We start from the raw sequence: 15,403 nt of genomic DNA, 5'->3' as shown, positions 1-15,403 counted from the left end.
ACAAAGTGCTGGAATAACTCAGCGTTTGTGGAAGACATGGATATGTGACGTTTGGGGTCAGGACTGACCTGCTGAGTTACGCCAATATTTTGTGTGTTTCAATACTGATTATCAGGATTATCCCTGCAGTCCATTTTTAAATAAAGTTTTATACTTTACTATCCTAAAACATATTTATTCTTTGTTGAGTTGTCTTTCAAATTCTTTGTTTCAAATATGCTTTGGGAAGAATGAACAATATTTATAATCATTTATTCTTTTTTTCTAGGAGGTATGGATGCATGCTGTGTATGCAAAGCACGATGTCACACTATATTCCTTTCAGATAAGGTATTCCAAGAACTAATATCGCTTTGCTACTTGTTTGATTCTGATATTGTACAATTCCTTCCCCCCTCTGTCGTGGGGTAGACTTAGGCTGAACACCCCCCCCCCCCCCCCCCCAACCTTTGCACATTCCAAATCCTTTCCACTCGTCACTTTAATTTCATGTTTCATGTATTTTGTATTTTTATGACTGTTGGCATTTCTATCAATTTACCTCCTGGGAAAGTTCTATCATATCGTAATCTTCTTCCCAATGTTCATCTTATTTATCCCACTCTTACTGTCAGTTGGATGATTACGGAGGTAGTAATTTCATCGAAGTAGTACATTTTAACTAAGTCGTATAATTTCTTTAGTTATTTAATTAATGATTCAATTGTTTATCTGTTTTTACAACTTTTCAATGCAGTTATTTATAAATAACATTAATTTACCTCAGTTAACTTCCATTTGATGTTGAATTAGTCAGTTATCTCGACAATGAACTTGGCATTGAAACATAAGGTTTGAGTGGATATTTATATAGTTTGATCTTTGAGTGGATTTCATAATATGAATAGCCACAAATTAATTTGAATAAACGAGAACTGTTTGATGAAACTGTTCCCTTTTTGTTCATTCAGATGATTCTTTTTTAAATGGGACTGTTAAGAAACATATGATTACCACAAATCATCCATTGCCCCATAAATAAAATCTCAATGAATAAATAAATCCATTTGGGGTTCTCTCTAAAGCTAATATAGCTAGTCAAATATAAGTGTAAAACAAATAAAACAATTTACACAATTGTGTTTCCTGTACTTTGTAGTACTTCCCTTACACAGAGCTATTAAGCCAAGCTGGTGTATTTACATTACATTTAATACCTAATCTTATACTCTTGCCAAGTTTCAAATTGTGATGTAGCCATCTGCCTGACACTTGGCTTTGGCACCAGTAGGTGTCTGTTTACAGACTTGCCCTCTCCTAGATACTAGCTTACTGTCCTAAATACATTCCACCCCTTAACCACAGTTTCAATTGTGACCTGACACAGACCTCTTCTCTAGTATGTGACCACGAGGCACATATCAATATCTCTAGGCATATATCAATACATTTTCGAGCTTGCATTTACTGAAAGCCTATCATGGCTAGAAAGAAGAAACTGGATGCTGGTTTACAAAAAAAGACACTATGCCTTTTTATGCAACTCAGTAGGTCGGGTAACATCTCTGAAGAACATGGATAGCCAGTAATGCTGCCAGATCTGCTGAGCATTTGTGGGTTTTGTTTTAGCCTCTGTCTTTTTATTCTTTTTTTGTCTCGTTTGAATGTAGTTTTTATTATTTTCATTTTTGTGTGTTTGTGTGGGTATGTGTGTGGGGGGCGGTGGGTGGGGGAAACTTTAAAAATCTTTCCCCTGCATGGAGAACCCGACCTTTTCTCTGTCGGGTCTCCGATGTCGTTGGGGCCTAGCACCGTGGAGCGGCCTCCAACCGGAACGACCTGGGTCTCCAGTCGCGGAGCTGCGGACTTACCCACCATCGCGGAGCTGGCCGAGTTCGGAGCGGGTGGAGCTGTGGTGGCGCGCTGCTGTGACCAGACCCCGGAGATTCGGAGGCTTACCGCAGTTCTGGTGCACGGTGACACCGGGAGCCCTGCTGGGAGACTGTTTTTCGGGGCTTCCGCAATGTCGACTTCTCCCGCCCGAGTTGCGGAGTTGAAGAGTGCCTGGAGCGGGGGCTTACATCATCGCCCGGCGCGGCCTTAAATGTCCGCAGGACACTTACCATCGCCCGCCGGGGGCTTTAAGTCTGACATCGGGAGGAGAATGAGGAGTGCAGGGGAGAGATAAGACTTTGCCTTCCATCACAGCGAGGAGGAGATGTGCTGTGATGGGTGTTTGGGTAAATTGTGTTGTGTCTTGGTTCTTTTTCTTGTGTGTATGACTGCAGAAACAACATTTCGTTTGAACCTCAATGAGGTTTCAAATGACAAATAAATTGTATTGTATTGTATTTTATTGTAAAATAACTGATAGGTGGAAGGAAACTGAAAGGAGCAAATAACAAAGAACCACATAAAATGCACTTAAAACCCCCCCTCTGTGTATTGGGTTTCTGAACGGTCCTTCCAAAGGCTAGAGAACTAGCCCATGGTGGACATTGGGCTTTGTCTATGGAACTGATACACTACAATGCTGAGAACTATTCTCTGCACTCTGTATCTTCTGCTTTGCTCTACCTATTGTATTTTGAGTTGATTTTACTAATGTGCAGTATTATATGATCAGATTGAATAGCATGCAAAACAAAGCTTTTCACTGTACATAGGTACACGTGACAATATTAAACCCAAACCTAAAAATAAATAGAGACAAAGAGAAGCAGAGTAGGACACAGAAAACCAAAGAATCTTGAGCAAAACACAAAGTACTGGAGTAATTCTGAGAGACAGCATTTGGGTGTCGTTTTGGGTTGGGAACATTTTGAGGCTGATTATAGTGGGGGAGGGGGGGGGGTGTGAGGGAGAAAGCTGGAAAAGAGGTGGGGAGAAAGCCTGGGGAGTGATAGGTGAATACAGGTGAGACGGGTTGGATTGGCAGACAGGTGAACGAAAGCTAGAGATGAAAAAGAGACAAAAATATGTCAGGTAAAGAGATGATTGTGCTGTAGTCAATCCGATAGTCATTGGTACCTTTCTTGGCATTGCTGATGTGCTCTTGCTTGAATTATGACATCATCTAACTCGTGCCAAGGCGTGGATGGGGGTATTGTATGAGGTCTTGTGCTTGTCTCTGACAAAACCACTTTCATTATGGCATGGTTCATTATTTCAAGATGTGTTAACCTCCCAATACTAGCAAAACATGCTTCTACCACTGTTACTTCAGGCTATAGCTGGCACCTTCCTGCCACCAGCATTTTAATATTGTAGTTTGTAGTATCAAAAGCTGTAATCAAATTAATTAAACAAATATATTAATGACCAAGGTTTCCAACAATATTGGAATTATTAGTTCTGTTAGATAAACTGTTTTTGCTCTGCATCTATCTGTTATCTTGATTGGGTGAGTTCTTTCCAGCATTAACTAGCAATGTTACAAAATTTTGAAATTTAAAAAATCAAGTCTGCAATTTATCCCATCAGATAAAGCATAGCAATAAGTTTAATTTGACACCTAATTCACTTTCATATCTCAAGTAATAAAAACGTTATGGCCATTTTCATACTCGGAAATTAGCATCTTGTTCCCTATTGATTTTCTATGGACATAACAAAAAAGCTGTGATCATGGACAGTCAAAAGCCCATTACCTTCTTAAAAATTAAAAGAACTGAATGAAATTTTCAGTTATCATAGATTGAACCATTCTGAAACAAATATAAAATAATCTTACTTGGATGACCTGAAATCAAAACATATAATTAGTTATATGTCTACACCCCCGGGGCATGAACATCGAATTCTCCCAATTCTGTTAGTCCTTGCTGTCTCCTCCCCTTAATTAGTCCCTGCTAGTTCCCCAATTGTAGCTAATTTCCCTTTTCAATTACTAGATCTGAAGAAGGGTTTCGGCCATCTACGTTGCCATTTCTTCGCTCCATAAATGATTAACTGAGTTTCTTTTAAATAGCCTAAGTAGTACCAATTGTAGCTATTTCACAAATAATTCACAGATAAAACATGATCCATTTTTATAAAATCATTTTTAAATTAGCCATCAAATTTATAGGCCAAATAAAACATGATTTTTAAAATTTAGTGTTCAATTTTGGCCAAATAAATTAGTCATTGCTTTTAAATCATTTTAAATTTCTAGTGGGTTCCTGCGAACGCGCTGGTTTAGAACGTTCACATTGCGCTGGATTTGTGCCCTCAAATGCCCAGAAAAATACTGCGGGATATAAAGAGCCCAAAATGAGCTACTCGCTATAGTAAACTTTATATACAGGGTTCTTAAGAAGCCCCTTTTAATGTAAAAATAAGGTACATACCTTTAATTGTTTGCTTTATAAAACCCTGGGGCTGCGAGAGGTCGCGGGTTTAGAGAGTGATTTTTAAACTACTATAACTATTATACAAGGCCATAAAAACTAATAATACCTTTTGCGACGGGGTCTTTCAGCGATTTTCCGTTAATGATTTACTAGGCTGAACATTTTCGATTGCAACAGCCTAGTAAAAATCGCGTTTTAAACCCGCCCCCTCTAAACAGCGCCAAAATCGCGCACACGGGGTGGGGCAGATTCTCAACGAAGATTCAGGTAGGTTTTGTAACATACCTACATTAACAGTGCGAGAAATTATAATTTTTTATTGCATTGCGGGTTTTGTGCATCTGATTATTTAGTAGTCACGTTTAAGGTGACCAAGATTCCTTGCTGGTATTTAAAAACTAATACACCATAAAGAAAGAATATGTGAACTTGTATCGTGCCTTTTATGATCTCAAAACACTCCCATAAACTTTAGAGCCAATGAAATACTTTTGGAAGGTGGATAACATTTTAATACAGGAAAAACAGCAGCCAATTTGAGTACAGCATTGTCCCACAAAACCAATGAAGTTAATTTAGCAGGTCATCTGTTTGTTGAGAAATAAACATTGTAAGAACAGGAGCTTTAGTCGTAAGCTGTTTAAGAAGGAACTGCAGATGCTGGAAAATCGAAGGTAGACAAAAATACTGGAGAAACTCAGCAGGTGAGGCAGCATCTATGGAGCAAAGGAAATAGGCAACGTTTCGGGTCGAAACGGTGCCTATTTCCTTCGCTCCATAGATGCTGCCTCACCCGCTGAGTTTCTCCAGCATTTATGTCGACCTTTAGTCGTAAGCCATTTGTTCCCTTGGAGCCTGTTATGCCATTCATCAAGATAATGGCTGATTTTCTGTCTGCATGCCATTTTCCTGAACTATACCTTTAATTAGCAGTCATAAATTGTTTGATTGCTGATTTTGAATGAAAATGCTTGAGAATTTCAAAGATTCACTACCTCCTGTGAAAAAGAATTTCCTCTCAATTCACTCCTAAATAGCCTTGTTCTATTCAGAGATTTTATCCCTTGGTTCTAGACTGGTTAGTCAGAGGATGGATGATGCCTTCATCAAGCCTTTTGAGTCCTGTTGGAATTTTGTGATTAAAAAAAAAATAATGAAATTCCTCTCTTTTTTCTAAACACCAGAGGGTCTGAAGAAGGATCTCAACCCGAAATATGACCTATTCCATTTCTTCAGAGATGCTGTCTGACCCGCTGAGTGACTCCAGCTTTTTGTTTCTATCTTCGATTTAAACCAGCATCTGCAGTTCCTTCCTACACACTGGAGAACATTGGCCTGGCCGGCTCAAAAACTCCTGATACGTCACACCCTCCATCTCTGGAACTGTCTACTAAGGTTCACTACATTCCCTCAATCAATCAAAAGTTAATAAGAGGCAGAGACATAGGGTTTCAGTGACGGATGAACTGAAATAGTTTCATTACTTTTGCTTCTCGGACTGGAGGACCGTGACTAGTGGTGCGCCTCAGGGTTCGGTGTTGGGCCCGTTACTGTTTGTCATCTACATTAATGATTTGGATGAAAACATATATGGCAAGATTAGCAAGCTTGCTGATGATACTAAAGTTAGTGGTTTTGCAGATATGATGATTGTAGCAGGATCTGGAACGGTTGGCCAGGTGAGTGGAGAAATGGTTGTCGAACAAGGGCAGGACCTACACAGTAAATGGTAGGCCTCTGGGTAGTGTTGTAGAGCAGAGGGATCTAGGAGTACAGGTACATGGTTCCTTGAAGGTCGAGTCGCAGGTTGATAAGGTGGTCAAAAGGCTTTTGACACTTTGGCCTTCATCAGTCAGAGTATTGAGTATAGAAGTTGGGAGGTCATGTTGCAGTTGTATAAGACGTTGGTGAGAGCGCATTTAGAATATTGTGTTCTGTTCTGGGCACCATGTTATAGGAAAGATATTGTCAAGCTTGAAAGGGTTCAGAAAAGATTTACGAGGATGTTGCCAGGACTAGAGGGTGTGAGCTATAGGGAGAGGTTGAGTAGGCTGGGTCTCTATTCCATGAAGCCCAGGAGGATGAAGGGTGTTCTTATAGAGGTAAACAAGATCATGAGAGGAATAGATCGGGTAGATGCAGAGTCTCTTGCGTAGAGTAAGGGAATCGAGGGCCAGAGGACATAGGCTCAAGGTGAAGGGGAAAAGATGTAATAGGAATCAGAGGGGTAACTTTTTCACACAAAAGGTGGTGGATGTATGGAACAAGCTGTGAGAGGTGGTTGAGGCTGGGACTGGACTATCCCATTGTTTAAGAAACAGTTAGTTAGACAGGTACATGGATAGGACAGGTTTGGAGGGATATGGACCAAGCGCAGGCAAGTGGGACTCGTGTAGCTGGGACATTGTTGGCTGATTTGAGCAAGTTGGGCCGAAGGATTCACTGTATCACTTTATGATTCTACACCAAACTGTATCAAAAAGCACATATGGTCAGTCGCCTTTCTTCGGTACATATCTTTAAAGGAATCTTTTTGTTTATCCATAATATAGTTCCAATTTTTTCTTTCAGATGGATCCAAATCTTAAGGCACTTTTTACACAGCCAGAGAAAGTTTGTGAGATGTACTTAAAAGAGTTTATGCAGGTCAGTAATAATATCTAATGTTATCACAGAATGTAGAATTTTGATTAGGTCTAACTGCACAGTCATAATTGTGATTTTAATTGCACTCGTAGATTATGGACTTCCAGGAAAAACACAGACGACATTTGTGTGCAAAAGAAACAGAAGAGGTAATGTGCACTCTTAATTGAAGTACTCTGAATGTGCTGTTGCTATAAATGAACCTCAATGCAAAAAATGAGAACCTAATGTAGGTATGTTGCAAAACTTACCTTCAGCGGCGCTGAAGTTCTGTCACTGCCAGTGTGCACGACTTTGACGCCTTTGAGAGGGGGGCGGGCTTAAAACGCGATTTTCTCTAGGCTATTGAAATCGAGGTTGTTCAGCCTGCCTAGTTGCTGACGACAAATCGCTGCGACATTAGTTCGCTGCAGCTATTTCTAAACTAAATTGGGTTATTTAATTGTTATAGTAGATTAAAAATCATCCTCTAAAGCCGCGAACACCGACAACGGGATGGATCTTATGTAGGGGACAAGGCAAGGCAGGTTGTTTATTTTTACATTAAAAAGTGCTTCTTAAGATCCCTTTATTCAAAATTTTAAGTTGCGAGTACGTGACTTGGGGGCCCATTCAAACCCGCAGTATCTTTCATGCCGACATGGGCTTCAAATCCACCGCAATGGCAACGTTTATAAACCATCGCGTTCCAGAAAAACCCACTCGCAAGCTGATTTAAATTGCCATTAATTTACAGCAATTGAACACTAAATTCCTTCCATTTGGCCTATAAATTAATGTCAATGAGATTTAAAAATCATGTTTTATTGTGAATTCTTGTGTGAATGTTCTTTGTACACTTAAGCTATTTAAAAATGTTAATCTTTTCTTAAGAAATGTATAGATGTTTAGATCTAGTAATTGAATTTTGGAATTAGCTACAATTGGGTAACTAACTAATGATATGCTTTAATTTCAGGTCATCCAAGTAAGATTGTTTTGGATTGTTTAATATTTGTTTCAGAATGCTTCAATCTATAATAACTGAAAATTTCTTTCAGTTCTCTTAATTTTTAATAAAGTTATGGCCATTTGACTGTCCTTGATCACAACTTTTGTGTTAAGTCAATGGAAAATCAATAGGGAACAAGATGGAAATTTCCGAGTATGAAAATGGCCATAACGTTTTTAATACTGAAGATATGAAAGTGAATTAGGTGTCAAATTAAACTTCTTTTTATGCTTTATCTGATGGGATAAATTGCAGACTTGATTTTTAAAATCTCAAAATTTTGTATCATTGCTACCTAATGACATTTATTCAATGACATATCCATAAGGCGACTTTTCTAAATTGTAGTACTACATGTTTATTGCAGAATATTTCTTGACAACCTTGAGTAAGTCAATGAGTCAGAGGAGGGTTGGAGTATATGACTAATATATTTGCATAGATACCACCGATTTCTTGAATTTAAGATTATAGTGATAGCGTGCCAGCTGACATCGGGTTTTGGCATATAGAAACATAGAAAATAGGTGCAGGAGTAGGCCATTCGGCCCTTCGAGCCTGCACCGCCATTCAATATGATCATGGCTGATCTTCCAACTCGGTATCCTATACCTGCCTCCTCTCCATACCCCCTGATCCCTTTAGCCACAAGGGCCACATCTAATTCCCTCTTAAATATAGCCAATGAACTGTCCTCAACTACTTTCTGTGGCAGAGAAGTCCACAGATTCACCACTCTCTGTGTGAAAAATGTCTTTTTCATCTCGGTCCCAATAGACTTCCCCCTTATCCTTAAACTGTGACCCCTTGTTCTGGACTTCCCCAACATCGGGAACAATCTTCCTGCATCTAGCCTTTCCAACCCCTTAAGAATTTTGTAAGTTTCTATAAGATCCCCCCTCAGTCTTCTGAATTCCAATGTGTATCCAGTCTTTCCTCATATGAAAGTCCTGCCATCCCACGAATCAGTCTGGTGAACCTTCTCTGTACTCCCTCTATGGCAAGAATGTCTTTCCTCAGATTAGGAGACCAAAACTGTACGCAATACTCCAGGTATGGTACAACAGTAGAACCTCCCTGCTCCTATATTCAAATCCTTTTGCTATGAATGCTAACATACCATTTGCTTTCTTCACTGCCTGCTGCATCTGCATGCCTACTTTCAATGACTGGTGTATGATGACACCCAGGTCTCGTTGCATCTCCCCTTTTCCTAATCGGCCACCATTCAAATAATAGTCTACTTTCCTGTTCTTTCCGCCAAAGTGGATAACCTCACATTTATCCACATTATACCGCATCTGCCATGCATTTGCCCACTCACCCAACCTATCCAAGTCACCTTGCAGCCTCCCAGCATTCTCCTCACAGCTAACACTGCCCCCCAGCTTTGTGGCATCCGCAAACATGGAGATGTTGCATTCAATTCCCTTGTCCAAATCATTAATATATATTGTAAATAGCTGGGGTCCCTGCACTGAGCCTTGCGGTACCCCTCTCATCACTGCCTGCCATTCTGAAAAGGACCAGTTTACTCCTACTCTTTGCTTCCTGTCTGCCAGCCAGTTCTCTATCCACATCAATACTGAACCCCCAATAACATGTGCTTTAAGTTTGTATGCTAATCTCTTATGTGGGATCTTGTCGAAAGCCTTCTGAAAGTCCAGATATAACACATCCTCTGGTTCTCCCTTATCCACTCTGCTAGTTACATCCTCGAAAAATTCTATAAGATTCGTCAGACATGATTTACCTTTCATAAATCCATGCTGACTTTGCCCAATGAACTCACCACTTTCCAAATGTGCTGCTATCCCATCTTTAATAACTCACTCCAGAATTTTCCCCACCACCGATGTTAGACTAACTGGTCTGTAATTCCCCGTTTTCTCTCTCCCTCCCTTTTTAAAAAGTGGGGTTACATTAGCTACCCTCCAGTCCTCAGGAACTATTCCAGAATCTGAAGAGTTTTGAAAAATTATCACTAATGCATCCACTATTTCTGCGGCTACTTCCTTAAGTACTCTGGGATGCAACTTTTCCGGCCCTGGGGATTTATTGGCCTTTAATCCATTCAATTTACCTAACACCACTTCTCAGCCAACCTGGATTTCACTCAGTTCCTCCATCTCATTTAACCCCCGGTCCCTTGCTATTTCCGTCAGATTATTTATGTCTTCCTTAGTGAAGACAGAACCAAAGTAATTATTCAATTGGTCTGCCATGTCCTTGTTCCCCATGATCAATTGGCCTGTTTCTGACTGGCAGGGAACATAAGGGGCCCCCACAAGGGGCCACGCAGAACAAGACTGCTAACTAACCCTTCCTCATTACTCAATACCCAGTCTAGAATAGCTTGCTCTCTCGTTGGTTCCTCTACATGTTGGTTTAGAAAACTATCCCGCATACATTCCAAGAAATCCTCTTCCTCAGCACCCCTGCCAATTTGATTCACCGAATTACAATCACTAAACACACTACAAAAAAGAGCTATTCGTATAGTAAATAATGTAGGATATCATGAACACACCAATATACTGTATTTAAAATTACACACCTTAAAGATTAAGGATCTGGTAGAATTTAAGACTGCACAAATAATTTATAAATCAAAAAATAAGCTGCTACCTGTAAACATACAAAAACTGTTCAAAGACAGAGAAGGGGGTTATAACTTTAGAGGGAAACTAAACTTGAAACAGCATTATGCTCGGACCAATTTAAAAAGTATGTGTATTTCCATTTGTGAGGTGGTTTTGTGGAATGGTCTTGACGAAACGATTAAACAAAGTATGAATATAATGCAATTTAAAAAAATGTACATAAGATATATATTTGAAAAGTACAGTAATGATGAAGGAGAATGTAAATCTCACAGATGTTAATGGTGCTTGTTCTTTTTGTTCTTTTCTTTTTTTGTTCTTTTTGTTCTTAATAGCTTGATTGGAGTAGTTTTATTTGAATTGTCTGTTTAGTTTATTTTATTGAATTTTGCATTTATTAAAGGTGAAGAATGGGGGTAGGACTTGACAAGCATAGGCTTCTTCCTATCCCTTTTCCAACGAGTCTAATGTGTATTATGTTGAAATTGGCTTTTGATTTTTTAAATTTATGTATGTACATATATGTTATATGTATATGTGTATATGTATGTATGTATATATGTACATGTATATGTATGTGTGTATGTATTTATATATATATATATGTATATATATAATTGTCCTTTTATTTATTCATTTTCATCTTTTCTTTTCTTCTTTTTTTTAATCGTTCGAAAAAAACATTAATAAAAAAAAATATATATATGTAGATTGAAGTCACCCATTATAACTGTTTTACCTTTGTTGCACGCATTTCTAATTTCCTGTTTGATGCCATCCCCAACTCCACTACTACTGTTAGGTGGCCTGTACACAACTCCCACTAGCGTTTTCTGCCCCTTAGTGTTTTGCAGCTCTACCCATATCGATTCCACATCCTCCAAGCTAATGTCCTTCCTTTCTATTGCGTTAATCTCCTCTCTAACCAGCAATGCTACCCCACCTCCTTTTCCTTTCTGTCTATCACTCCTGAATATTGAATATCCCTGGATGTTCAGCTCCCAGCCTTGGTCACCCTGGAGCCATGTCTCCCAACTATATCATAGCATCATAACTATCTGCACATTCAACTCATCCACCTTATTACGAATAATATTTTTGATCACAAGGAGAAGAAAGCAATGTTGTTTAACTGGGAGGATTCTCCTGCTATTCCGGTAGGCGGCGCGACTCTCGTCAGCAGCGGCCTCTGCAGCCCGTCTGCTTTTTTATTATTTTTTGTCTATGTTTCTATGTAGTTTTTGTTATTTTTTGTTGGGGTATGTGTGTGGGGGGTGGGGGGGGGGTGGGAGTTAGGGGGTAACTTTTAAATCTCCCTGCACGGGAGACCCGACCTTTTCTTTGTCGGGTCTCCGTTGTCGTTGGGGCTGCAACGGGGAGTGGCCTCCAACAGGAGAAGACCGGGGGCTCTGGTGCCGACGACTCACCTCACCGTCGCGGAGCTGGCCGAGTCTAGAGCGGGTGGAGCGGTGGTGGAGCGCTGCTGCGGGCCGACCTCCGGAGATTCGGAGGTTGCAACTGCGGGTCTGGCGGACGGCGGACGGCGGCCGGGAGCCCGCGGGTCCCTGGAGGGAGACCGCTTTTCAGGGCTCCCGCAACGGCGACTTCTCCCGCCCGAGTTGCGGGGTTGAAGAGCTCCTGGAGCGGGGCCTGACAGCACCGCCCCGCGCGGCTCGGAATGGCCGCGGGACTCTGCGAGCGCACGCCGGGGGCTCCAACATCAAGACCCGGTGTGCGACCTCGCACCACCCGGCGTGGCTTTAATGGCCGCGGGGACAATCGCCATCGCCAGCCGGGGGCTTTGACTTTGACCCTGACATCGGGGGGGTGGGGGGGGGGGGAGTGCAGTGGAGAGATAAGTTTTTTGGCCTTCCATCACAGCAATGTGATGGATGTTTATGTAAATTATGTTGTGTCTTGGGTCTATTTGTTTGTAATGTATGGCTGCAGAAACGTCAATTCGTTTGGACCTCAAGGGGTCCAAATGACAAATAAATTGAATCTAATCTAATTCCATGGAGTTTTACCCAACATTAAGCAAGAAAAATAACTTGCAATCTTGGGGACATAATTATTTGTTGTTTTCAATGCAATGACAAAGTAACTAAAAGTAAATAAATGACGAATACAATATTTGACCCATGGAATATAAAATGGTACAATTTGAAATACATTGATTTTTCAGGTCAATCTAAGATCTATACCTCAAATTACTTCTACATTGTTATTCTTGGGAAGATAAAAATAAAGATTTAAAGAGTCAGTGGTCACTGAAGTTTACCAGCAATATGTTTACATATTTCCTTTTTCTAGAAAGCAAAATTGAAAGTCTATGTCGAACACATCACACAGAGGAAAGAACAATTACAATGGTAAGCATTTCTTCATCTTAGCGGTGGCATTTAAGTCATGTTAGAATTAGAATTAGAATTAGAATTACCTTTATTGTCATTCAGACCTTACGGTCTGAACAAAATTTCGTGCCTGCAGTCATACATACAATAATACAATAATAAACAACAATAAACACAAATTAACATCCACCACAGTGAGTCCTCCAAGCACCTCCTCACTGTGGTGGAGGCAAAAATCTTAGGGCTGCAGTCTCTTCCCTCCTCTTCTCCCTCTGCGCTGAGGCAATACCCCACCGGGCGATGGCACAAACAGTCCCGCGGCTCACCGAACCCCGCAAACGGGCCGGCTCAAACACCGCGGCCCGGGGTGGTCGAAGCTGCCGCCCTCCAGTCCAGCGGACGCAGCCGCTGGCCCGCGGCTGAACCCCGGACTCAGGTCACCGCCGCCAGAACGCCGAGCCAGCCACCGGAGCATCGTTCCAGCCCCTAGCCGGATCGCCCTCACGTGAGTGCCGTTCCTCCCTCGAGCTGGGCCGCTCCGACGGGAGCGCCATTCCACCTCGAGCTGGGCCGCTCCAACGGGAGCGCCACAGCCCCTCACGGGAGAGTCTCAGCCCCGCTCCAGGCTGCCCTCACGGGAGCGTCACAGCCCCTCACGGGAGCGCCGTTCCAGCCCCGAGCCGGACCGCCCTCACGGGAGCGAGCCCAGGGCAAGTCCTGACTGGCTCTGCCTCCGGAGTCTCGAGGTCGCCAGCTCCGCCATTAGGCCTCAGCGCAGACGGAGGCAGAGAAGGGGGATATGACAAAAAAGGGAGAGACAGCAAGCCCCGTTTCAACCCCCCCCCCCCACATAAACACAACCTAAAAACCAAAAACTTAACTAGACAAAACGAAAAAAACAACACAAAAAAGTAAAAATCAAACGGACTGCAGGCGAGCCGCTGCTGCCAGGGCAGCGCCGCCACTTCCGGAGGTTTTGGACTAGACCTTGAAAGATGGATTACATTTGTAAGCCTCCTAAGTTGATCGCAGCATTGATTCAATGCCTCTGGTGTATTTCCTCAAAGCTGAGGGAGATTGTTTTCTTTAATTTTTTTTCTCCTTTTGTCATCACCACACAATCCTCGCCATCTATGCACTAATTAAATTGATTGATTTAAGGGTGCAGCTCACTGAGTCCACTCTGGCCGTCGATCACGCTACACACTAAAGGCCATTTACAAGACCCAATTAATCTATACACCAACGCGTTCTTGGGATGTGGGAGGAAACTGAAGTTCCCGGAGGAAACCCACGCAGTCACTGGGCGAACATGCTGTGAGGCAACAGCTCTACAGGCAGCACCACTGTGCCACCCCGTTAATGAGTTATTTGATGCTATCTAACTGTATTTCATTTCTGAGCTACAAATAACTGATTTGGTTATGCTTCTCGTCATAAATGAGAGAGGCACATTTTCTCTTTTTAACGTAATTGGCCATGTCTTTTAAATATCTGGGGCTATGCTAAATCCTAACAACTCTTAATACAATGAAAATTGAATGGACTCAATAAAGGCAGCCAGTCTGCTTCACCTGATTAAGAGAGAAAGAAAGGTCTGCAGATGCTGGTTTACCAAAAAAACCCCCACAAAACACTGGAGTAACTCAGCTAGTCAGTCAGCATCTCTGGGAGGACATGGGTAGGTGACATTTCGGGTTTTCCAGAGATGCTGCCTTACCAACTAAATTACTCCAGCATGTTGTGTTTGTTCACCAGATTAACGTTAGGGAATAAAGATTAAAAAGAGAGGTTTATAGGCAGTAGATTCAGGGAGGTATTCACTGCAAAGGTTCAGCCAGATAGATGGGTGATTGTCAAGAGAGGCAGGCAAGTAGAGCTGGATTCTCCATTTGCTAGCTCCTTTTTAAACATATACTAATTTGGATACTGTGAGGGGTGATGACCTCTCAGGGGCAAATAATAGCAGCAGCAGCAGGACAGTGGCACCGGAAACTGGCTCTGTAGGACAACAAGGTAGGGCTCAGACTAGGCGACCCATAGGGGGGGCTCTATATGCAGGAGTACACACAGGAATCTTTGTGGCTGCAAGCAAGACTCCAAGATGGTTTGTTGCCTCCTGGGTGCGAGGGTCAAGGATGTCTCGAAGTGAGCACAGGATATTCTGAGAGGGGAGGGTGAACAGCCAGAGGACGTGGCCCACATTGGTACCAATGGCATAGGTAGGAAGGGAGAAGAGGTTTTTCAAAGAAAATTCAGGGAGTTGTTTAATAGGTTAAAAAAACAGGACCTCAAGTTTTAATGGTACACAAAAATGCTGGAGAAACTCAGCGGGTGCAGCAGCATCTATGCAGCGAAGGAAATAGGTAACGTTTCGGGCCGAAACCCTTCTTCAAGTTTTAATGTCAGGATTCCACTACCTGTTTCATGTACTAATGAGGCAAGGAATAGTATGCTAATGCAGTTGAATACATGGCTAGAAGGAATGGCTTCATA

At 41.8% G+C, this 15,403-nt stretch overlaps 1 protein-coding gene across 3 annotated transcripts in view; it reads left to right on the top strand.

Annotated features, from left to right (window-relative positions):
• Positions 1 to 15,403, top strand: part of LOC129706739 (probable E3 SUMO-protein ligase RNF212) — a 101,424-nt gene that overhangs the window by 25,835 nt on the left and 60,186 nt on the right. For 2 of the 3 annotated variants that reach the window (XM_055651304.1, XM_055651217.1), the window contains exons 3-6: positions 269 to 330; positions 6,885 to 6,959; positions 7,052 to 7,108; positions 12,867 to 12,925. In XM_055651304.1, the coding sequence (XP_055507279.1) occupies positions 269 to 330; positions 6,885 to 6,959; positions 7,052 to 7,108; positions 12,867 to 12,925 (253 nt within the window). The remainder of the gene's footprint in view (positions 1 to 268; positions 331 to 6,884; positions 6,960 to 7,051; positions 7,109 to 12,866; positions 12,926 to 15,403) is intronic. The other variant, XM_055651394.1, reaches the window with a different exon arrangement.

The sequence above is a fragment of the Leucoraja erinacea genome, chromosome 1, assembly GCF_028641065.1.
Source record: "Leucoraja erinacea ecotype New England chromosome 1, Leri_hhj_1, whole genome shotgun sequence".
In the NCBI taxonomy this organism is placed as follows: domain Eukaryota; kingdom Metazoa; phylum Chordata; class Chondrichthyes; order Rajiformes; family Rajidae; genus Leucoraja; species Leucoraja erinaceus.
Note: the sequence above shows the minus strand (reverse complement) of the source record. Positions and strands in the feature narration are given on the sequence as shown.